This window comes from Pan paniscus, chromosome 4 (assembly GCF_029289425.2).
Source record: "Pan paniscus chromosome 4, NHGRI_mPanPan1-v2.0_pri, whole genome shotgun sequence".
In the NCBI taxonomy this organism is placed as follows: Eukaryota; Metazoa; Chordata; class Mammalia; order Primates; family Hominidae; genus Pan; species Pan paniscus.
In genome coordinates, this window is record NC_073253.2 from 41,626,074 (window position 1) to 41,652,083 (window position 26,010).

At 39.3% G+C, this 26,010-nt stretch overlaps 1 protein-coding gene across 2 annotated transcripts in view; it reads right to left on the minus strand.

The window, feature by feature from the left end:
• ARHGEF28 (Rho guanine nucleotide exchange factor 28) overlaps nt 1-26,010 on the minus strand; it is a 314,196-nt gene that overhangs the window by 248,053 nt on the left and 40,133 nt on the right. The window contains exons 1-3 of one of the 2 annotated variants that reach the window (XM_063604431.1): nt 11,255-14,559; nt 8,271-8,414; nt 7,642-7,685 (exon numbers count right to left, since the gene is read on the minus strand). In XM_063604431.1, coding sequence (XP_063460501.1) covers nt 7,642-7,674 — 33 coding nt within the window. In that variant the 5' untranslated portion in view covers nt 7,675-7,685; nt 8,271-8,414; nt 11,255-14,559. Of the gene's footprint in view, nt 1-7,641; nt 7,686-8,270; nt 8,415-11,254; nt 14,560-26,010 lie in introns of those variants that run through there. The other variant, XM_034959953.3, reaches the window with a different exon arrangement.

The following is a 26,010-nucleotide window of genomic DNA, read 5'->3' on the forward strand; positions in this document are numbered from 1 at the left end:
ACACAGCAGGAGACAGTGACTCAGAATAAAAGAATAATATAAACATAAAATGCTAAGGGAATAGCGAAGTATCTTAGATCCAGCTGGAAACAAGCTACTGAAGCAAAAAACTCCCACTGCCCAAATGGCTATACAATTTGCAGCCTCCAGAGAAAAAAGTGATTACACTCTTCTCAGTCAGTTGCTATGATTAACATGTCTGCACAGCACCTCAGAAGGGTGGAAGGGAGCAAGAGCCCACACACACAGTCTCACACATGCACCCTCTGCAGATGTTAAAAAAAATCTCCATGGATTAGTCAAATTCTGACTAATAGATGCTCATATTAGTCAGAATTTGAGAAATGGGAGAAATAAAGGACCCTTCTAACCCTTCACCAACTTAATCAACATACAAAATTTAACATCCCTCCTTTCTTTGCACAATGAAAATGAGAACATAATCCCCAGCTACATAATTATCAGTTATTAAAGCTAAAGAAATAGACATTAAATATTTCTGAAAGTTGCTGAATAAAATGTCAACTATTAGATCTCATTTGCAAAGCAATCCACTAAAATTTAAAATATGTATGCCCTTCATCCAGCAATTCTACTCCTAGGAATCTATCCCATAGAGATGAAAGTATCAACATATAAGGACATATGGACAGGATGTCTGGTGAATAATTGTTCATGATTGCCAAAAACTGAAACAAAGTGAATGGCCATCAATAGGGAATGAGCTTGACCCATACCTATTCATTAATTAGAGTGAGTTTGAGCTATGCCTGATGGCTTATAGGAGTTTATACAAAGTATCACTGAGTTGGAAAAGATACAGAAGTCCACATAATATGATCCTTCTACTAAAGCTTGTATATGTGTATATGAATACAGAAGAACATGAAAATGTTTGCACTAACTCCATGGTTCTCAAACTTTAGCACACAGCAGAATCGCTTAAAAGTTTTATTAAAACACAGATTGCTGGGCCCCATCCACAGAGTGTCTGATTCAGTAGGTCCAGCATGAGGTCTGAGAATTTGCATTTCTGGCAAGTTCCTAGGGATGCTGATGCTGCTAAGAACCCCTGCAGGAGGTGACTCTAAGGGTTAGCTCAGAGTACAGGAACGGGAATTATAAAATGGGGGTGAGGGGAAATGGGGTCCTGTCCATTATAATAAAAACAGCATTCCCGTATAATTCCTTATGAGATATCATGAGTGTGTGTGTGTGTGTGTATGTGTGTACACATTTGCCAAACAAATTTTAGTGTTTACCAAAATACTAATAAAGTTCTCTAAAAAGGAGAATTTCACTGGGCACAGTGGCTCATGCCAATAATCTCAGCACTTGTAGGAGTCCAAGGTGGGTGGATCTCTTGAGCCCAGAAGTTTGAGACCAGCCTGGGCAACATGGCAAGACCCCATCTCTACAAAAAATACAAAAATTAGCCAGGTGTGGTGGCTCATGCCTCTAGTCCCAGCTACTCTGGGAGCTGAGGCAGGAGGATTGCTTGAACCCAGGAGGTAGAGGCTGCAGTGAGCCAAGATCGCACTACACTCCCCAGCCTGGATGACACAGCGAGAATTTGTCTCAAAAAAAAAAGGTAGAACTTCAACTGATCTTCACTTTCTTTTTAATAATTTTACTTACTATTATATTCTTTATAATAAGCAAGTGTTATTTAATCATTTTAAATAAAGCCATTTTAATTGAGGAAAAATGGAAAAATCTTCGGAACCAACAATTTCTCAAGCAAGACTTTTCTGTTTTATTCACAGCACTAAACTGATACTTCAGAAAGACTAGCATTAATTATACTTTACAAACAGCTTTTGTTTTTGTTGAGATAGGGTATTGCTCTCTCACCCAGGCTGGAGTGCAGTGGTGTGATTACAGCTCACTGCAGCCTTGAACTCCTTGGCTCAAGTGATCCTCCCACCTCAGCCTCCCAAGTAGCTGGGACTATAGGCTTCAGCCACCGCACGTGGCTTTTTTTTTTTTTTTTTTTTTGTAAAGACAGAGTCTTACAATGTTGACCAGGCTGATCTCGGGAGGACTAAGCAGCCTCTCAAAGTGCTGACATTACAGGTGTATGCCACCACACACAGCCAATTATACTTTATACAAAAATAAAATATAATTAATGTAAAAAAAGGAGCTCTTAGATAAATAAGTAGAATAGGTATTTGTTTTATAATTCTCCTTGATTTACAAAATGTAGAGAAAACTCAATATAAAAAGTAATCAAAAAGCATTCATTAGCAAAAACACAAATTGGCTTGTAAATGCAAAATCTCTTCCTCTCTCAAAGTTTAATTAAATGCCCAGTAAGCAAAATCTCTCCTCTTAAGCTGTCCTTGCATCGTTTCCTATCTCTTTTTACACACAAACTAGGAAAAAGAAGACTAAGAGCAATAATCTAAAAATAAAATTATCTACTTTCTCACGGCAACGTGAAATTTAAAAATAAAATAATTAATTTAAAAATAAAACCAAAATAAAAATATCTTTATAATTTCCAGTACAGAACTTTTAAGCTCCCAAGTGGTGTTAACTGAAGAATTTTCAGCCAGAAAAATAAACACCTTAGGTTCCACTGATTCTAACTTACCCTTTTCCAGGTTTTTGCACTTCTCATTAGCTTCACCACCACAATTCTTTCTAGCTTAAAATACACCTCCTAATACTATTGTACCATTCAGCCTAAAAACTAAGCCTAGACTTCAAACCAGACTGCAGGCCTCTGGTGTTTTTTTTGTTTGTTTGTTTTTCTCCTTGGAATAAACAGACTAGCCTTCCAGTGCTGCTCCTTCAGTTTCTTTTCAAGCACGAATGCAGGAAGCTGCTTAGAGACTAAAAATTGGATTCGCAATGCTCATATATATCCCTAGGTTCCACAAAGTGATATTATAAAGCTCTTGGCTGCCAGTCTTGCCAATTCCTGCTTCTTCTCTGATCTTAGTAGTGTTTCTCTTTTTCTGCAACTGCAACTCAGGGAACTGCCATGGATTCTTTTAAAAATTAGACTAAAGCTGACCATGGTGGCATGTGCCTGTAGTCCCAGCTACTGGGGAGGCTAAGGCAGGAGGCTTGCTAGGGCCCAGGTGGTCGAGGGTGCAGTGAGCTAAGATCATGCCAGTGCACTCCAGCCTGGGCAACAGTGAGGCCCCATCTCAAAATAAATTTTAAAAATAAATCAAATAAAAATTTAACTGAATCTGTGGCTGAGTTCAGGAATATTACTATATCTCCAAGAAGAAGATAGAGTCTCCTTCCTAAAAATGAGCCAACAGAAATGAGCCAAAAAAAAATTCTACAGCACAAGAGAGAGAGCCAAAGACTGCAGCTCCTTCTGAAACAGATTCCTGAAAGGTATAGAAAAACAAAAATTTAATTCTTGCTTTGTGCTCATAATAAAATGTAAAAGATTATCTCTATAAAACTATGTGGGCATAAAAAAGGCCAAGATTTGACAAAGCTACATAAAAACTAAAAGTGATAGAATCTAAAATTGTGCTGGCAAGCAAGGAACAAAACAACTTGATGCTACTGAAAACTTAAGTGGAAAACAAAGATAAACATTCTTGGCCTGGTGTGGTGGCTCACACCTGTAATCCCAGCAGTTTGGGAGGCTGAGGTGGGTGGATCACAAGGTCAAGATATCGAGGCCATCCTGGCCAACATGGTGAAACCCCATCTCTACTAAAAATACAAAAAAATTAGCCGGACGTGGTGGCATGCACCTGTAGTCCCAGCTACTCAGGAGGCTGAGGCAGGAGAATCACTTACCCAGAGGCTGAGGTTGCAGTGAGCCGAGATTGTGCCACTGTGCTCCAGCCTGGAGACAGAGTGAGACTCCATCTCAAAAAAAAGCCTTCCAGAATGCAACCCTCCTCTCTCCCCAAAAAGAAAAAAACAATCCAATCTTTGGATATTAGTTGTTCTGTCTAGAAGGGGAAAACAATAGTGGAAGAAACAATCTTTAAAAAGAAAAATAAAAAATGTTCTTTATCAATCCAAGCAAAATGCATGGGGAATGTAAGAAAATATTTACATCCATAGATTTTCTATAGGTATAAAGATGTCTAACATCTTCAGGAAAGATTCTCTAAAGTGACCCGACAAATAGAGACAAAGAAGCATTTTAGCCATAAAAATGTTATAAGAATTCCATCAAAACAGGTTATAAGCAAAGGAATAAAAAATCACCTATAAGACCTATCTGAATGAGGTGCCCTTTTTTGAGAGGTGGGTAGAAATTGGGGAATAATTTCAATCAATTTTTTTCCTTCCTGATTATTGTTCCACTTATGTTATCTAATTGTCCTTGAGGTAAATCTTATTAATTTATATATTTTTAAAAGTCTGTTGTAATTAGATTTTCTAGGGCATTAACATACATTTATGCATAGTGTTATTTTATAATTTTAATATAGCCTCCCAATATGTAATGGACTCTTCACAAATTCCAATGGAGAGGGTATCTTTATTACACACTTGCCAGAGTTATTTTAATTTGTTTTTCCAAAAGAAATAGTCAAAATAACTAAGTAGGATTACTTGAAGTACCTACATAAAGTCACCAAAATTAAGAGATTGAATAAATCACTATCAAATGAGAACACACTGTATCATCTAAATAAATGTCAAAAGGACCCTTGATAAAATTCAACAGAGATATAGATAAAACTCTGGAAAAATCTGTATCAGAATGTCAACAGAGCTTATCATTCACCATGGGATTAAACATGAGGTTTTAATTTTTTCTTTTTGCTGGGTCTCTTTCTAATATTTTACAATAAATATATATAAATAAGAAAAAATATTAAGGGTTTATGAACCAAAATTTAGTAAACTAAGAGAAACTAGAAGTGAATATTTACCAAACCTCTGAAGATAGAAGGGCAGAGAGCGGGTTCTTCCCCAAAATACAGAAACAAATTGTAGGACAGTTTTGAGTCTGCTCTGTCTGCACGACATTACCCATTTGGTAGATTTTGGTTTAAGACTCATTTTCATTATGACATATCTCTAATGACCTCTTGCTGGATGAGGCCAAGTGGCTAGATTGGCTTAATTCATTTTGCAATAATATTGACCAGAAATGTTAAATTAAATTTAAAAATGTTATATACTCTATCATATGTAGTAAGAGTCAGTTATGTTAAATATATTTCATATATTTTATCTAAGATATCATTATTTATAATATACATTTAATATTCTACTAGAAAAAATGCCAACTAGGATGTAATTTTTAATTACCTAGAATTTTATATTTATTAAAAGACCTTTTCTAAATTAATCTATACATAGATTTTATCATGTAACATGCTGTTATTTCCAAGTCTTTCTAGTTACATAGTAACTTTGCCTTATAATGCTAGATCATGGTGAAGTCATTTTGAAAGCAATTAATTTATGTAGCACCAGCAAGGTATATAAATAAACTGAAATGACAACAATATGAACCCCTGTAACCAAGGTCACACACGTGTAGGTAATAACATCTGCCAGGAAGCACAGTGAATGTAAGAGCATCTCAATTTTAGAGATGTTAAAATGAGAAGAAAAATTACACCTTAAAAATGATAAAATATATTAGTATTTTAATATAATAACATTATCCATGGGGGTGAGATTATGACTTATTTTCTTAACACTTTCCTGTACTTTTCATTTTACTCTAATCAGCATTTTTTTAATAACTAGAAACACTTGGTTTTGGCCAGGCGCGGTGGCTCACGCCTGTAATCCCAGCACTTTGGGAGGCCGAGGCAGGCAGATCACGAGGTCAAGAGATGGAGACCATCCTGGCTAACACGGTGAAACCCTGTCTCTACTAAAAACATACAAAAAAAAAATTAGCCGGGCGTGGTGGCGGTGTCTGTAATCCCAGCTACTCAGGGGGCTGAGGCAGAAGAATAGCGTGAACCCGGGAGGCGGAGCTTGCAGCGAGCCGAGACCGCGCCACTGCACTACAGCCTGGGTGACACAGCCAGACTCCGTCTCGAAAAAAAAAAAAAAGAAAAGAAAAAGAAAAACTTGTTTTTGTTTTTATTTGGTTCATTTAAATCTCTTCTCTCCTTGGGCAATGTGTATTGGTTTTTCCCCAAATCTGGTCACAATCTAGTAAGTCTATGGTCAAAATAGCTACATGAGGAGGTCAGTCAGCTACAAGGCTTCTATCACGATTAGGCTTGTGGATTTGTCTGTTTTGAGGTAGGGGAGGAGGGTGGAATGAGTGAGGAATAGGAAGGCACACACAGAAAAAACAACAGTAAGATTTGGGAGTACTTTACAATTTAGCCTCAGTCCAGCCTTTTTTTTAATCTTTAATCATGTCTGGGCCAAACCCAACTGTCTACAGGCACATTTTATGGCCTGAAAATCACAACCTAGAGAGAGTACTAGAGATCACTGGGCAACTCAAGGGGCAGCTTTTCTACTATTCTGGAATCAATTTGGTTTATGACTCTGTCTTCCTCCAGAGAAGTATGTGTCATGTGTAGAAGGGAGTGAGGGTGAGTGAGTAGGCACTTGGCTGGGTAGTGAAGTGTGGGAAGTGGATGAATCTATTCTCATCAATTGAGGATTCTGATTAAATTTGTTCCAATTCCAGCCAGGTGTGGTGGCTCATGCCTGTAATCCCAGCACTTTGGGAGGCCGAGGCATTCGGATCACGAGGTCAGGAGATCGAGACCATCTTGGCCAACATGGTGAAACCCCATCTCTACTAAAATACAAAAAATTAGCTGGGCGTGGTGGCATGTGCCTGTAATCCCAGCTACTTGGGAGGCTGAGGCAGGGGAATCGCTTGAACCTGGGAGGTGGAGGTTGCAGTGAGCTTAGATCATGCCACTGCCCTCCAGCCTGGTGACAGAGTAAGACTCCATCTCAAAAAAAATAAATAAATAAAAAATAAAAAAAAAATTTTGTTTCAATTCCTTGAAATTTTGCTCTAAACTCCAGTCTCCTCACACACCCAGGCCCACCTGCCCAGGCCCCACCCCACACCAACACAGTTCCTTCCCAAGAAAGGAAGTTTTGTCTGAAATCAGAAGGAAGGAGGGAAGATGAGGCCTTCTGCCATTTTCTGTGTGAGGAAACAATCTGTTCACCTCCCTGTTACCCCCAGGAGTTGTTCTCAGAATGGCATCCTCCTGGGCCTAGATGGCACATCTAACTACAAATCTCCTTGGGCATTCCTGTCCCCCAGCGCCAACTCCCACTTCTGTTTATGTCCCAGCACTTTTTGTTTGAATTCTTATTTCATACTTTTCGCTGACACAATTATCATGAAACCTTCCCCTCAAAAAAGACACACATAGAAAAGTTCTTGACTATTATCAGGATATTATCATAAAATAATATGTTCACACACCACTCATATGAGTGAACTGAGTGTTTGAATCCAGAAATTACACAGTTAAAAAAATACTGAGGGAAATATAAAATCCAGACTTTAAAACAGGAGCCAACCAGTTTTAAAAGGCTCCATGCAAATACTTGAACTAGACAGTAACGCTCAGTGTGTTGTTTTTAAAAAGCCTTAACTCAATAGCAAGAAAAACATTTCTCCCCACTTCAGTCACATGGTTTGGAGTTAAGAAAGGGCCCCTTGGACCTGAAGCCCAGTGTTTAGCAACTTACGTAAAGAGGTGCTTCGCTGCAGCTCAACTCCATGGCTTTCGCATCTGCAATGAAAATAATAAACAAGAGAAGTTATTGCAGGAGGCCCCATGGAACCGACCAGCAGAGCTCTCCAGTTATCAATATTGTGGAGGGAGGAGCAAACTCATTAGATAGGAAAACTGCAGAGACAAAATATGAAAGAATAAAGGACTAAGATGCTATCTAAATAAAATATCCTCCCCTAGAACACAATATGATGGCCCCTCAAAATATTACACGTAGAATTACCATATGACTTAGCAATTCTACTTCCAGGTATATACCCAAAGAATTGAAAGCAGGGACTCAAACAGAAATTTTTATACCTATGTTCATAGCAGCATGATTCACAATAGCCAAAAGATAGAAAAACCCAAATGTCCATTGACGGATGGATGGATAATCAAAATGTGGTATACACATGCAATGGAATATTATTCAGCCTTGAAAAGAAACAAAAGGCTAGTACATGTTATAACACGAATGAGCCTTAAAGACACTATGCTAAGTAAAACAAGCCAATCACAAAAGGACAAATACTGTATGATTCTACTTATATGAGGTACCTAGATAGTCAAACTCATAGAAAAAAGTAGAATAGAGATTACCAGAAGCTGGACGTTGGGGAGAATGGAGAGTTATTATTTAATGGCCAGAGTTTCAGTTTGGGAAGATAAGGAAGTTCTGGAGATGGCTGGTGGGGGTGATGGTTGCACAACAATGTGAATGTACTTAGTTCCACTGAGTTGTACCTGAAAAAATGGTTCAAATGGTAAACCTTCTATATATTATCAAAATTAAAAATCATAGTAATTATAGTACATGTAGTGTCTACATGAGGCAAAATAAAAACAATTTGAATTTGAAAAAATATATATCCCACCACCTTTATTATTTTATATTAGTTTCCACACATATGGAAACCCTATGACCCCAGACACTATCCCATAGACTGCTCCTAAAATAAAAATATTTCAGAAAGCCAAGAAAGGTCAATATAAGCATGTTGAAAGCTTCACCTGTGTTCATCGCTTGGCTCCAGGTGATTCCAAAGTCAGAGTCCACTTTTGGCCAGGTGAGGCAGAATAGCATAGTGACAAGATAGTTCTATTGCCTCCCTTACACAGAGGGCCAGAGAGTTCAGCTGCATGATCGCATGGGTAGGATGCAGCCCACTGTCAAGCTAACCAACCTCTCTGCCAGGTGTGTGCACCTGGATCTGCCTCTCGGTGTGCCTGCCCCTTTAAAAATAGCACAGATGGATGGATAAACAAAATGTGATATACACCTACAGGGGAATGTTATTCAGCCTTAAAAAGGAATACAATTCCAACACATGCTACAATTGGACAAGCCTTGACAACATTACCCTAAGTGAAAGAACTCAGACAGAAAGGAAAAATACTATATGATGCCAGTTATATGAGGTACCTAGAGTAATCAAACATGAGTTTGACATGAGAAACAGAAAAAAAAAATGATTGGTAGTTGCCAGGGGTGGGGCACAGAGGACTTTATTCTTTACTGGATATGGACTTTCAGTTTTGCATAGATGAAAGTGTTCTGGAGATGGACAACGGTAATGGTCTCACAGCAATGTGAATATACTTAACACTACTGGCCTATGTTAAAAATGGTTAAGATGGTAAATTTTATGTTGTCTATTTTGCCACAATTAAAAATTTAAAAATAAACAAATAGCACTTAGAAACTTGTTTCCTACTTAGAAAAAAACAAAAAAACCCAGCATCACTCACTGAACACCAACTGTGGGCCAGGTATTACGCAAAGATAATAAAGACATGCCTTCTGGGTCCACCAGAAAGTGGTCCAGCCCTCAAGGAGTTCCAAGCTGAATGAAAGAGAATGAACGATTAGGAGAAATGGAGGAGCAGGCTGCATGAGAATTCTAAATGGGGCAGACGGGAAGACTCACTTGTCCCTGCACCCTTGCCTCCCTCCCACTGCACACTTGAGGCCTGGGTTCTGCTCCTTAGGCCAAGCCTGGCTCTGCAACCTCCGCCTCCCAGGTTCAGGCGATTCTTGTGCCTTAGCCTCCCGAGTGGCTGGCCTTACAGGCATGCGCCACCATGCCCAGCCAGAGCCCTGCTGCAGTACTTTAGAGGCTTCTCTTAAGAATGAATTGTGGGGCTGGGCATGGTGGCTCACACCTGTAATCCCAGCACTTTGGGAGGCTGAGGCAGGTGGATCACCTCAGGTCAGGAGTTCAAGACCAGCCTGGCCAATATGGTGAACCCCCATATCTACTAAAATGCAAAAATCAGCTGGGCAGGGTGGCAGGCACCTGTAATCTCAGCTACTCTGGAGGCTGAGGCAGGAGAATCGCTTGAACCCAGGAGGCAGGGGTTGCAATGAGCTCAGATTGTGCCATTGTACTCCAGCCTGGGCAATAAGAGTGAAACTCAATCTCAAAAAAAAAAAAAAAAAAAGAATGAATTGTGATATTTAGTACAGTAATCCCCAGAGGATACACTTGGCAAGAAAGTGAATATGAAAAGTTCTATTTTGAGGTACTTTTTATAAAACCATTTAAGTTCTACTAATACTTCCTATACACACTGGTGATAGCATCCTCCTAGGTCCCAAGTCATGTTTCCTAAGACATCTTGAGAGATGACCGAGGGTCCTACAAGGCAGAGGGTTTGACAACAGGGCCCTTCTCAGCCCTCAATTTTATTTAAAATATCATGCCCCTATGGCAGTTTATGTGCACCCACTTAAATGGGTTTATAGATTATAATAATCCATTTATTATTGTTATTATTTGAAACAGTATCACTCTGTCATCCAGGCTGGAATGCAGCAGCACAATCATAGTTCACTGTAACCTTGATATCCTGGGCTCAAGCAATCCTCTTGCTTCAGCCTCCCACATGGTTAAGATGATAGGCGTGCTAAGTTGTATTTTTCTGTACAGATAGGGTCTTGCTACGTTGTTTAGGCTGGTCTCAAACCCCTGGCCTCAAGTGATCCTCCTGCCTTGGCCTCCCACAGTGCTGGGATTACAGAAAATAATCATCAATTTTTTTTTTTGAGACAGAGTTTCGCTCTGTTGCCCAGGCTAGAGCGCAGTGGCATGATTTTGGCTCACTGCAAACTCTGCCTCCCAGGTTCAACCAATTCTTGTGCCTTAGCCTAGCGAATAGCTGGTATTACAGGCATGCACCACCAAGCCCAGCTAATTTTTGTATTTTTTAGGAGAGACAAGGTTTCACTATGTTGGCCAGGATTGTCTCCAACTCCTGACCTCAAGTGATCCGCCTGCCTCAGCCTCCCAAAGTTCTAGGGTTACAGGTATGAGCCACCATGCCCAGCCTATAATCATCAATTTTTAATGAAACTAACTTTACAAACCAGAATCTCAGAAACTTCAAATTAAAGATAATACTAACAAGAATATGAAAGAACTGAGACTCCTATTCCGAATATAAATTGTTCACCAGCCACCCATAAAATAAAAATAATGGCCAACCCAAGAACATTAACAAGTTGATCCTTCCAAAATTCTAAATTATCAAGATGGGATTTAAAAAATTAATTTATATCCACTAGCATATACTATGATCCTCACCTTAAATGTCTGCTGCACTTCAAGATATTAGCAATTTGTCATCTATGTTTAGTCATGCCTTATACAATTCCAGTCTTTCACAAAATTTGCTTGATGATAAAATTAGAAGATCCTTATGTATTTTTGTACATAATCCCAGTACTTTGGGATTTCCACTTAATAGCCAAAAAAAAAAATGCATTACTATAGGAAATGTGGAAGCTAAAAAAAAATAGCTGAAATAATACAGAGAAATAAAGCAGCAAACTAAAATGCATTCCTTGGCCAGGCTTGGTGGTTCATGTCTGTAATCCCAGCACTTTGAGAGGTCGAGGCAGGTGGATCGCTTGAGCCCAGGAGTTTGAGACCAGCCTGGGCAACATGGCAAAACTCCATCTCTAAAGAAAAAAAAAGATAAAAGGAATTTCTTTATGAGTAAAACTATTGAAGACTGTTGAATATTTTAAGAAACAAGTCTATTAGAGCAAATTTAATTGTGCAAGAAGTTTGCTGTACACTTAGAAAAAAGTACAGATTTTTTCACAACTCAACTTGTGGTATTTGCTAGATTTTATGTGATAAAATATACTCAAATTTTTTTTTTAATTTTTATTTTTTACTTCAATAGGTTTTTGGAGAAACAGGTGGTGTCTCGTTACATAGATAAGTTCTTTAGTGGTGATTTCTGAGATTTGGGTACACCTATCACCCGAGCAGTGTACACTGTACCCAATGTGTCGTCTTTTATCCCTCACTCCCCTCCCATCCAAAACCCATCATTTTAAGTGAGAATATGGAAACATATTCTGAAGAGTGAATCCCTTTTTTTTTTTTTTTGAGATGGAGTCTTACTCTCTTGCCCAGGCTGGAATACAGTGGCTCAATCTCAGCTCACTGCAAGCTCTGCCTCCCAGGTTCAAGCAATTCTCCTACCTCAGCCTCCTGAGTAGCTGGGACTACAGATGCCCAGCACCACGCCCAGCTAATTTTTGTATTATTAGTACAGATGGGGTTTCACCATGTTGACCAGGCTGGTCTTGAACTCTTGACCTCAGGTGATCCACACACTTCAGCCTCCCAAAGGGCTGGGATTACAGGTGTGAGCCATGGTGCCCAGCTGTGAATTATTTTTTTAATAAAAAGTAGTGTTCTATCGAAAACTGTTCAAGTACAACCACTGGTAAGGCAGCTGCTCTTATAAGAAGTTTTAAAAACACCACACACAAGACTCATTCACTTTGTCATTCATGAGCAAGGTTCTGCAACAAAGAACTTGAAGCCAAAAGCACAAAATATTCTATGGGATATTAATCAATCAACATGGTTAATTTTGTGGAAATAAGAACTCCAATGTGGTCAAATCTTTGCAATTTATGTAATGAGATGCGAAGTAACCATAAAAATCTATGCTACATTGAGATGTGCTGGTTATATTGTGGCAAAGTACTTTAAAAAGTTGTCAAACTTAAACATGTACTACATAATTTTCTCTTACAAAAATAGAAGTGCTATAAACCTACTGGTTTTTCAATTAGCCTGTTCCTTCAAGAAAAAAGTAATACTTTCTTTTTCTTTTTTTGACCTGCCATTTTAGAAAAAAAGTGATATTTTAATAAGTGAAAGAGAAAATGTATTTTAAAAGAAACAGATTACAGATATAGATAGTACATGCCATAGTAAGAACTTTTTTTTTTTTTTTTTTTGAGACAGAGTCTCGCTCTGTGGCCCAGGCTGGAGTGCAGTGGCGTGATCTCAGCTCACTGCAAACTTTGCCTCCTGGATTCAAATGATTCTCCTGCCTCAGCCTCCCAAATGGCTGGGATTACAGGTGTGTGTCACCACACCCAGCTAATTTTTGTATTTTTAGTAGAGTCAGGATTTTGCCATGTTGGCCAAGCTGGTCTCGAACTCCTGACCACAGGTGATCTGCCTGCCCTGGCCTCCCAAAGTGCTGGGATTACAGGCATGAGCCACCATGCCCAGCCAGTAACAACATTTTGAAAGAGTATCTGTCCATGTTTCCATTGATTTTGTTGCAAAAAAATCATTTAAAGTTTGCTACCTACAAAAGCTCTCACATGGCATTCTGTAAATTTTTGGAGAAAGAGATTTCTAACTTTTTTTATTTAATCTTCCAAAGAGAACATGTCATGGAGTTTGAGATCAGCCTGGGCAACGTAGCAAGACCCTATCTCTACAAAAATAATTTTGAAAGTAGCCGGGCACGGTGGTGCATGCCTGTAGTCCTAGCTACTCAGGAGGCTGAGGCAGGAGGATCTCTCAAACCCAGGAGTTGTAGGCTACAGTGAGGCATGATCGTGCCACTGCACCACTGCCCTTCAGTCTGAGCAACAGAGCCAGACCCTGTCCCTAGTCAAAATATATATATATATACATTGTTACAGTAATATGATTTATAAATGACTATAAATAAATACATTAAATAGGGTACATGCTAACTCCCCCCCTTTTTTTTAACTTGATAAGGGTACATTTTGAAGATCTGCGCCTAAAAAGTGAGACTTTTTCCCTAGTTGTCAAGCTATAAGTATTTTTCACAGTATTTTTCCTTCAGGCTTTGTAGAATTAGGCATAGCCTGTGGCGTGTGGCAAGCTCACGGGAGCCCATGTAGTTATGCATTTACACAGTGAGAAGGCAGGCTACAGTGGACTACAGTCCAAAGTCCAGAATCACACAGCTTCACGAAGGACCCAGATGCCAACGCTTTGCACTTTTCAGTCAGGAAGAAACCAGCTGTATCAAAGGCCTCCCTCAAATTTGGATTATACTATGATCTCAGCAAAAGGTGAAATGTCAAGGGCTAGACAATGTTATTTACATTTCACTTTATATCCAATAACTTGTATTTCATTATTCATTACTCTACCATTTGCCATTTTTCAGTACAGAAATTTAAAAACCATTTGAACAGCAATTAATTTTGTTTTTCAGAGCAACCACTTTTCACTCCTTGAAAAAAAATAAAGTCACCACAGTACTCACCCTCAGTCCTAATCCTTCTAAAAGCCCTATAGAATTTCATAGACTAATTGTAGAAAAAAATATGCTGGAGCAAATATATACTCAATAAAACCAGGAAACTTCAAACTGAAATATATTTTAAAATTTTATATTCTCATTTGGATTTTCCCCAAGTTAATTCCTCTTTCACAGTAGAGCACTGAGTTCCACGCTCACTTGCAGAGCCACATGGCTAAACCATGCTGTGCCTCCTTTCACACCAAGTTTGATAATAAAACAAATTTGTATTTGCTAGGCAAGTTACAACTGCTTAAGTCCTTGATGTGCTGTCACTTTTCGCTATATAAATGCCACCCTCTATATTTCATTCTATCTGTGAAAGTTTGAGTTCTTCATCTGCAATTACCAAGTTTTTCATAGTCAAGTACTTAAAAAAATTGTACCACATTTTCCAGAAATGTTTCTTGGGAAATAAAAAACCAAAGTATTTCCAAACATTTGCTGGCAGACACCAGGGGATGACTTGGGGCCTTAGTACACAGCCAGAATTTTTAAGTTTGTTCCCCAAATGGGGGAAGCTCTTATAAAAAGAACATCAAGATACAGTATTATAGACTTACGAGGAATACATAATATCCAAATATCTTTTATTGTTTGTTAACTCTAAAAAAAGTATTAGACTATTTTAAACAGGCTAAAAATGTTTTTAATAAAAGAGGAAAGTAAATATAACATTTACATGGAAAAATATCAATTCTTGACTTTATGAAATTCTGAATTTTTCACATTTTTCATCTAAATAAAATATTCTAAGGCAGAATGAATATAAAACCTATCACTTTAATTTTGTCTTTGAATATGTCAATAAACATTGGTTTGTGTACCTTTTACAAAACTAATTAACAGGTAATACTCAGGCACCTTGCTCAATATTCCGCAAATATCATCTCAGATGATCCTCATAGCAGCCTTGAAAGGAATATATAGGAAGTCCTTGTTACTTAACGATTCCTTTCCAAGTCCCTGCTATTACAAGGTTATATGAAGAAGCCAATGCTATCTACAGATAAAAATACTCAAAAAATGAACTGAACGCTTATATTATAAAATAAAGCTTACGCAAGCAACTGCCTCCCCGATCATTCTCTATTCCCCTCCACTCCACTCAATGCTGGCATCTATTCTCTAATCATTCCATATTTAGAGAGAACAGATTTTGTGTTTACTGTTTGTTTGCATTGGTCTTGGTGTTGTTACTGAATGGTGTAAATAAAAGACAAATCAACTTACAATACATTTAGAACATTTTTTAAAGCATGGCATTTTTAATAAAGAATAGTATCATGAGAACTGCTGAAATTATATATGAAGCTATCGTTCGATGAGAATTTTACTTGATAAGCTTGCCATACGCCATAGGCCATGCCTAATTCTACAAAGCCTGAAGGAAAACTACTGGGAAAAATACTTAGAGCTTGCCAACTAGGGAAAAAGACTCACTTTTTAGAGGCAGATCTTCAAAATGTACCCTTATCAAGTTAAATGAACCCTTGTCAAGTTAAATGAGAATGTGGCAGAGACCCGTTAACAACTTAAAAAGAAAATCATGATAAGACAAAGGTCTCAAAGATAACAGTGTCCATATTAAAGAAATAAGAGCACCTTCCCCCTCCTTGAGAAAATGGAAGAAGTTTTTGGGTATTTCTAATAAAAATGACCCGCATAATCATGCTTTGAAAATCAAATGTGAGGCCTGGCATGTTGGTTCATGCCGGTAATCCTAGTACTTTGGGAGGCTGAGGCGGGTGGATCACCTGAGGTCAGGAGTTCGCGACCAGAAACTGGCCAACATGGCGAAGCCCCATCTCTACTAAAATAATACAAAAAATTAGCTGGGTGTGGTGGCAGGTGCCTGTAATCCCAGCTACTCGGGAGGCTGAGGCAGGAGAATTGCTTGAACCCAGGAGGCAGAGGTTGCAGTGAGCCAAGATCACACCACTGCACTCCAACCTGGGCAACAAGAGCAAAACTCTGCCTAAAAAAAAAAAAAAACATTAGCTGGGTGTGGTGGTGGGGGCCTGTAATCCCAGCTACTCAGGAGGCTGAGGCAGGAGAATCACTTGAACCCAGGAGAAGGAGACTGCAGTGAACCGAGATCGTACCATTGCACTCTGGCCTGGATGACAAGAGCAAAACTCTGTCTCAAAAAAAAAAAAAAAAAAGAAAAGAAAATCAAATGTGACTGGTAGATTGTATGGTGCGGAGTCAATCAATTTGATCAGAAAATTTCACACCCCCCTCCTTAATTAATCATATACTACACACACAGACACACACACGGTTCACGTTCTATCCATTCCTAGAATTACCACAAAATTGAAAAATATAATTTGCATAAGACTACATAGTTAGAAAATTGCATAAGACTACATAGTTAGAAAATGGTGTTCAAATGCAGCCTGTACCACTAACCATGATCCTATGTTCCTTTTTAGCCAAGGAATTGAAATATAAACTTTATAAATATGCTTATTTTCTTTTCTTTTTTTTTTTTTTGAGATGGAGTCTTGCTCTGTCACCCAGGCTGGAGTGCAGTGGTGCGATCTTGGCTCACTGCAAGCTCCACCTCCTGGGTCATGCCATTCTCCTGCCTCAGCCTCCCAAGTAGGTGGGACCACAGGCACCCACCACCACGCCCGGCTAATTTTTTTGTATTTTTAGTAGAGACGGAGTTTCACAGTGTTCGCCAGGTTGGTCTCGATCTCCTGACCTTGTGATCCGCCCGCCTGGGCCTCCCAAAGTGCTGGGATTACAGGCGTGAGCCACCGCGCCCGGCTGCTTATTTTCATACTTTATTTTCATTTTCACACAATGGAACCTCAGGCAAGTCTTTTTTCCACCACTGCTTCCTATGAAATGTTGGTCTCCATTTTAAGGAGATTCACATTAAGGGACATCCCTGTGACCCACTCAGTAGAAAAAAAACAGTTTCTTCTACTATAATCTCACAACATGCTTCAGCAGGGGGATGGGGAATTTCCTTGCTTGTTGAAGCAAGCAAGCAATTCTGCAGCAGACACAAGCTGGGTGTCCTCCAATTCCCATACTACCTGGAGATAGCATCAGATCCCACAGGTTGAGGACTCAGTCCCACAAGACTGTTCCACATTTCTGATGCCAATGCAAGTCTCAGGTTGTTTCACCTGTGCTCTGACCAACTGACTATAAATCAGGGATCCCACAACCCTCTCCTTGGGTTTGACTAATTTCCTAGTGTGGCTCACAGAACTCAGGGAAACACTTACATGTCCTGGTTTATTATAAAGGATATTACGAAGGGTACAGATGAAGAAATGCATAGGGTGAAGCATGTGGAAAAGGGCAAGGAGCTTCCCTACCCTCCCCTGGGTGTGCCACCCTCCAGGAACCTCCACATGTTCTGCCATCCAGTAGTTCCAAGAACCCAGTCCTTTTGGGCTTTTAAGGAAGCTTCATTACATAAGCATGACTCATTACATCATTGGCCATTTGTGATCAGTTTAGTCTTCAGCCCCTCTCTTCTCCCCAGAGGTTGGGGGGTGGAGCTGAAAATCCCAATCCTCTAATCTTCCCTTAGTCTTTCCTGTGACCAGTGCCTATCCTGAAACTACCTAGGGGCTGCCAGCCACCAGTCACCTCATTAGCATAAAAAATACATCATTTGGGAGATTCTAAGGAGTTTAGGCATTGTATGCCAGGAAACAGGAGAAAGAATGAAGTCAAAATACCGTGTATGTTTCACAATATCATACCTGCTATCCTCAGATAAGGGGACCTCGCATGTTCCTGTCCTCACTTTACATATGAGGAAAGAAAAGCTCAGCAAAGTTGTGGCACTTGACTGAGGTCCAGCAGCTAGAAGTGGCTTAGCAGATGTAAATCCAGCCTGTCTGATCCCATCCCATGTTCTCTGTAGCCTCAGCACAAAGTCCTTTTGTAACATACAACTGGTCTGAAAGACAGTGATTTGCTTGGCTAAAAGACAGCAAAAGCTTCACAGTTAGGAATACAGGCTTGGGAACAAGCTGCATTGAATCTCAGCTATGGTATGTTTTGTTTTTGGTTTTGTTTTTGTTTTGAAACAGAGTCTCACTCTGTCACCCAGGCTGGAGAGCAGTGGCACAATCAAGGCTCACTGTAGCCTTGACCTCCCCAGTTCAAGTGATCCTCCCACCTCAGCCCTCTGAGTAGCTGGAACTGCAGGAGCATACCACCACACCCACTTTTTTTTTTTTTTTTTTTTTTTTTTAAAGAGCTGGAGTGTCACTCTGTTGCCCAGGCTGGTCTTGAACTCCTGAGCTCAAGCAATCCTCCCACCTCAGCCTCCCAGTGTTGGGATTACAGGTGTGAACCACTGCCCCGGCCTACAGTATGTCTTAATTGCATGACTTTAGGTTCACTATTTTACTTTCCTTGGCCAGTTCCTCGTCTGTCAAGTAGAATTAATCATAGTACCTATCCCAGAGACTGTTGTGACGATTAAGAGATTTGATAGGGTAAAAAGAGAAAAAACTTAGTGTCTACCAGAAACACTAAATGCTAGTTGCAACTATTAACTATTATTATTATTATTACATGTTAAGTATATAAAAGGATTTTTTAAGACTTTGAATATTTATTTCAAATGAAATCACTCAGAATCTCTAAATATTAAACTGACCAAAACGACTCAGCAGTAACTGGTAATTGGGGCCAGGAGGGTCTGAAATAGGCCTACCCAGCTCAGCCTAAACCTGATGGCCCAGAGAAACCTCCAGGGATCAGGAATTCCAAATACATTGTACCAAATAAATGTAAGACATAAAGCTCCACAGAATTTTATTTGATTTTATAGAGCTGAATGGTCCCCCTACAGTTTGAAAATTCAAAGGACAGAGCAACAACTATTGAGGTAATTCTATTTGCCATGTTAGTTTGAAACTTTCTGCATTTGGAAGGAAATGCTGACTCACAGTTCCTTATACTAACCTAGGAATGTAGGCTTATAATTGCATTTCACAACTGTTATACTAACTGGAAAAGAACAGTAAACAGCTGGGAGATAAGGCCAAGTCTAAGTAAAAACCTTCAATGCCAGCACAATGGAAATGGGTAGGCAGACAGCATTTGAAATAAACCTATTATTGAACACACAACAGTGTCTATAGACCTGTTTCAGACTACAGTTATCTACCTGAGTTATGCAGGTCTAAGCTGCTTTAAGTGAAAGGGTTGAATTATTTGGTAAACTCAGTGGGGAGATGTCTGAAGATTAGAAAGGAAACAACAAAGTAACTGTTCACTAAGATCTCATTAATTCAAACTAATGGTGGTTGTGGGGATAGGGAGGAAGGAGAGCCAGTCAGTCTGAAATTGTGCAGCCTAAAGTTTATAAAGTACAAAGAGGAGCACAAGCAACTTGCTAACAAAATGTTCCGCCAAACCTGTCACACTCACTTGTATTTCGCAGGATATATTTGCACACAAAGTGATTAAGCCCTTTAAAAGCTTGTTCTCAATCTATCAGACATCACCTTTACAATCTTACTTATGCTATGAGTCTGTTTAATGTATTGTTCATGGCAACGCAAAGCTCAATCATCACTCAAGCATCATGGGCAAGATACGACCTACCAAGGTATCAATTTCCTCATTAGCAATAAATTTCTAAAGTATGTCTTTCATGTCCAAAACCCAATGTACTGTCACTTACTATGTGAAAAGCACTATGCAGGCCATCTAGGGAAGGATGTTAAAATATATAGAATGCTGACTGTATCATTGATGAGCTCAGAATCTAGTTGGGATAATATGATCTACATCCATGAGAAGCTAGAGGATGCAAGTAGGAAGACCACTGGACTGGCAGAACATGGTAATGTCAGGCAAGCATAAACAGATAAAGAAGTTCTGTAAATGGAAAGTTGGAGTTCAGTATGAAGACAGATAAGGACATGCTATCTTTAGGAATCACAAAGGAGTTTGAGGGGTTGAAGCAATAGGTTTATGAACCAGAGAGAGCAAACGTCATCAGCCTCCTATGTTTATACATAATCCATCCTTAAAACACACATACTACATTTGTGACAAAAATGAATAGACTTATAGGGGCCAGTAGTCCTTTTTCCAGAGACCCAGCAATAACACTCTTAATTACACATTTCCTTTTAGCCAGAATTTTCAACAACATATATTCTAGCTTTTCCTACATGTGCTTTACTTTTGCCCTCCCCTCACAATGAAATATATTATCAAGTTCTTTGGGAGGCCAAGGCGGGTGGATCACCTGAGGTCAGGAGTTCAAGACCAGCCTGACCAACATAGTGAAACATGTTGGTCTACTAAAATACAAAAAATTAGCCGGGTGTGGTGGCAGACGCCTGTAATCCCAGCTACTCTGGAGGCTGAGGCAGGAGAATCGCTTGAAACCGGGAGGCGGAGGTTGCAGTGAGCTGAGATCGCGCCACTGCACTCCAGCCTGGGTGACAGAGCGAGATTCCGTCTCAAAAAAAAAAAAAAAAAAAAAATATATATATATATATATATATATATATAATCAAGTTCAATGAAAACCCAGCTGATACTGACAATTCTCTGCTTGGGCACACCTAAGTATCGCTGTATTGTTTCTCACAACTGCATGTGATCATATCAAATTTATCAGATCCTTGCTTCTTCATCAATATCTCATTTCTATTTATTTTCCCCTCATTTTTATAAAGGTAGAGCAAGAAAAATAATAAATCACATAGACAAGAGTCATGCTGCTAAAACTGAACTGGCGGGTACAAAAGCCCAAAAGTTCATTCATTTGCTGATACCTAAAAGTCTGAGTTCAATATGAAAAGATTGCTTCTTGTGGAGTAGCTCTTCAATCTATAAACGTTTAAGGTAGCAATCTGGCAATGTCTCCCAGAGAAGTAAAGGAATGTATTACTGTGAAAGGAACACTTGGGTCAGGTCCTAGATAAAGCCTGGCTGAGAAACTTGCTCTTATTTTTGTAAGCTACAGGGTTTCCCACTTTTTACTTTGATGAGGGAGGGTAACTCTCATCAAAGTAAGACTCTCATCCCCTAGAGTCTTATGTGGGATTGCTGGAAATTAATGCAACATTAATTAAGCCATGAGTTCATAACATATGGTCCATCAACAAACTTTATAGAGGCCATGAATTCCATGAAATTAGATGCAAATTATTCTATGCATGTATATTTTTCTGTCAAGATTTTATAGTTTTCATCGGATTCTCAAAGGCCCGTTAGACCTGAAAAAAAAAGGCTAAGAATGCTTCTTTTAAACCATGCCAGACATCAAAATTTCTGCTCTGTGAAAGCCCATGTAAGGAGGATGAAAAGACATGCTCCAGAGTGGGAGAAAATATTTGCAAACCACATATCCATCAAAGGGCTAGTATGCAAAATATATAAAGAACTCTCAAGCGATGCAATTAGAAAATTGACAAAAGACATGAACAGACATTTCACTAAAAAGGATATACAGATGGCAAATGAATATTTTCAACATCATTAGCCATTGGGGAAATGGAAATTAAAATCACAATGAGATATCAATGCATACCATTCAAAATGGCTAACACACAAAAAAAGTGCCATCACCAAATGCTATAGCAGATATGGAAAAACTGGTTTTTTTGCTGGTAGAGATGCAAAACAATAAAGCCACTCTGGAAAGCAGTTTAGCAGTTTCTTAAAACCGAACATGCAACTGCCACCAGCAACTGTGCAAAAGGGCATTTTCCCCTTGGAGAAATAAAATGTGTTCACACAAAAACCTGTACATGATTGTTCATAGCACTCTTATTTGTAATAGCCAAAAATTAGAATCAGCCCAAATGTCTTTCAACAGGTTAATGGTTAAACTTCAGTATTATAGATAATACAGAAACCAGAGCAATGTATACTACATATCAATAAAAGGGAGCAAACTATTGATACATACGAGAACATGGATGAAACTTCAGGAAATTATGCTGAGCGATAAAAGCCAATCCTAAAGGTTACAGTCTGTATAATTCCATATATATAATATTTTTAAATGAAAAGTTTATAGATAGGGAAGACAGTGGCAGATTAGTGGTTGCCAAAGGTTAGACACCGCACTGGGGGAAGGGAGGTGGCTCTGACTATAAAAGGGTAACAGGAGGGATCCTTGTGGTTTTGGACCTGTTCAGTATCTTGGCTGTGGTTGTAGATACATGAACTTACACAAATGACAAAATGTTATTGAAATTTTAAAACACACATACTAAAATATAAGTAAAACTGGCCTAGCACCGTGGCTCACACCTATAATCCCAGCACTGTGGGAGGCCAAAGCGGGTGGATCACTTGAAGTCAGGAGTTCAAGACCAGCCTGGCCAACATGGCAAAACCCTGTCTCTACTAAAAATACAAAAATTAGCTGGGTGTGGTGGTGCATGCTTGTAATCCCAGCTACTCGGGTGGCTGAGTCACCAGAATTGCTTGAATCTGGGAGGCAGAGGTTGCAGCTAGCTGTGCCACTGCACTCCAGCCTGGATGACAGAGTGAGACTCTGTCTCTAAATAAATAAATAAATAAAGTAAAACTTAGTAAAGTTGAATGAGATGGATAAAATGTGTCAATGTCTATATTCGTTGTTATATTAAGACTACAACAAGTCTGAATGTAGCTTTATAAAATGTTTTCATTGTGGGAACTAGGCAGAGTATACAAAGTATCTCTATTGTTTCTTACAATTGATAACATGTGTCAATGTCTAGATTGGTTGTTATATTAAGACTACAAGAAGTCTGAATATAGCTTTATAAAATGTTTCCATTGGGGGAATTGGGCAGAGTATACAAAGTATCTCTACTGTTTCTTACAACTGCATGTGGGTCTACAATTACATCAATTAAAATTTCAATTAAAAATTATGCTAGAATGTATGCCTCCTATTAGTTTTCTCTCCTTTGTGGTGGCTACTATAGGTGGTGTTTTCTTTTTTAGTATTATTATTTACATTTTCCAATGAGTTTGCTACTACTGAAAACATTTTTAGAATATATTTCACAGCTTGTGACATGTTGTTTGGATTATTTTGTGTGGCAGAAAAGCTTTATCCTTTAAGAATGAATTGGAATTTTTAAAATATATTAAAAAATTCACACCCACCCTACAGAATATAGCTAATGAACAAGGTAGGATATGCCACTTATGGGCAAATACAAAGAAGTTGCTAAATCATGAGATTGGTTTTCTTTTGGGAGATCATGGGTTTAGTTTAAGGTTGTGAGAATCGAGAGAAAAAAAAACATTCTTCTGGTTAAAAATCTCCTTCCAAAGGCAGCAAGAATTTACTGAAGCGTTTGAAGTGGGGCAATAACTCACCTAAAGTTATATTTTCATGAGACTAAACCAAAGACTGCTGAATAGACTGAAGAGACAAAAAAGTGGAGGTAGAAAGAGTAGTTGTGGACACACAGGCACTTGAAAAATCTTCCTGCTACTTAGAAGGGTTTCCAAGTAAGAGTACTCAGAAGTTAATAAATCTAACTACTCAGAGACAACACCACCTCTCTCTTTTGTCTGCATTTTCAGGCAGCCTATTCATAGGGCTATAACCACTTCCAGGGCTATTGAGAAAAACGTATGTGGGTGGTTACTGTGGTTCAAATGTGTTCCCCAAAAAGCATGGGTTGGAAACTTAAACCCCGTGCAACAGTATTGACAAGTGGAACCTTTAAGAGGTCTCTGCCCTTGTGAATGGATTAATGTGGTTATTGGATGAGTGATTTTGTTATCATGAGAGTGGGTTTGTTATAAAAGTGGGTTTGGCCCCCTCTTGCTCTGTCATGCTCTCTTGCCATTCCAACTTCCACCATGGGATAGTGTGGCACAAAGGCCCTCAGCAGATGTGGTCTCCCAATCTTGGACTTCCCAGCCTACAGAACCATAAGCCAAATACATTTATTTTCTTTATAAATTACCCAATCTGTGTTATTCTGCTACAGCAGCACGAAACAGACTAAGACAGGAAATTGGTACTGAGAATGGGGACTGACCATAACAAACACCCGAAAATGAAGCAGCTTTGAAACTAGGTAATGGGTGGAGGCTGAAAGAATTTGGAGGGGCAAGCTAGAAAAAGCCTAGATTGCCATAAGTGGAGCATTCAAAGCAATGCTGGTGAGGGCTCAGAAAAAGACAAGTGCCGTATGGAGAGCATAAATCTTCTCAGGGATTCCTTAAGTGCCATGACCAGAATGCGGTAGAAATATGAATGGTAAAGGCCATTCTGATGAGGTTTCAGACAGAAATGAGGAACAAGGTATTAAAAACTGGAGTAAATGTCATCCTTGTTATAAAGTTGCAAAGAACTTTTCAATTTATGTCCATGTCTTAAGACTTTGTGGAAGGCAGAATTTAATAGCAATGAACTAGGATATCTGTCAAAAGAAATATCTAAGCAGCATAATATTCAAAGTGCTGCATAATATTCAAGCAGCATAATATTCCTTTGGCCACTTATAATAAAATGAGAGAAGGCAATTTTTAAATGAAATTTATAATTAAAAGGAACATACAACATAAAGGTTTGGGAAACTCTCAGCCCAGCCATGTAAAGAAGAGAAAAGCTGTCCAGGAAAGAATACTAAAGGTGTGGCCAATCAACTGTTTGCTAAGAGATTAATATGGATAGAAGGAAGCCAGAGTCTATTCATCAAGATGATGGGAGAATGACCCTGATGGCACTTTGGAGATTACTGTTGTCACTTTCTTTCATCACAGGTCCAGAGTGCCAAGGCCTGGGAGAAAGAAATACGTCAAAAGAAAGGACCAGGGCATCCTTGGGAACTTGGGGCTAGTTTCCCAGTGTTGTCCTCAAGTCTTTGCTCTCCATATTCTATGGCAGCACTCCTTAGTTATACCAGGTATGGCTCAAGGGACTCAAGTGTGGCTCAGGCCAAAACTTCAGGAGGTATGTAAACTAAAAATAAAATTCTAAGCCCCCCAACTGATGGAACAGACCATCTCTTGGCAAAGGGGACCCCAAAGTAACCTTGAAAACTGAATTATTGGCCACGATAGGAGGGAGGCTCAGACACACCTCTTGTTACACCCACTCCCTCGCTAACCACAATGAGGTTTTCTTTCCTCAAGGCTTTACAGCTCTTTCAAAAGACTCCACCACTGATATCAACCAACTACCTGATGCTGCCCCTCCTTTTTTGCCTAAGAGACCACCAACCACGGAGTGGTTCTGACCAGTCTACAGAGAATGCACAGTAAGGGTTTATGTGCCCTCTGCTACGGCTTTTGAGGTCAGAGGGCCAAAAACTCCACCCTTGGATTATGCTAAGGCTGCCAGTTTTTGAACATGGGACCCTTGAAGGGACATGAAGCTCAACTGCGCATGCTCATGTTTCTCCTTTCATAAATATTCATAACTTCTCCTGTAGCTTATTGAATATATATATTCAGCCACCTCACTTAGCATACACTTTTGTTCTTTTTGTCCCTCTCTCAAAGTATCTGTTTTGGGCTTCTGGCAGGTGGCTTCCCTTTCCAGTCTGTCAGAATGGCCACTCTGCTGGCTGCAACCCTTTATGAGAAATAAAGTTCTTCATTTCAAATTTATGAACCTCATCATTCTACAGTTGACAGGTGCAGGCAGCAAATCTTGGCAGTATCCACATGGTGTTAATTTTGCAGGTGTGCAGAATGCAGAAGCTGTGGGGCCACAGCAGCATCCACCTACATTTCAAAGGACACGTGGGACAGCCTGGGGACC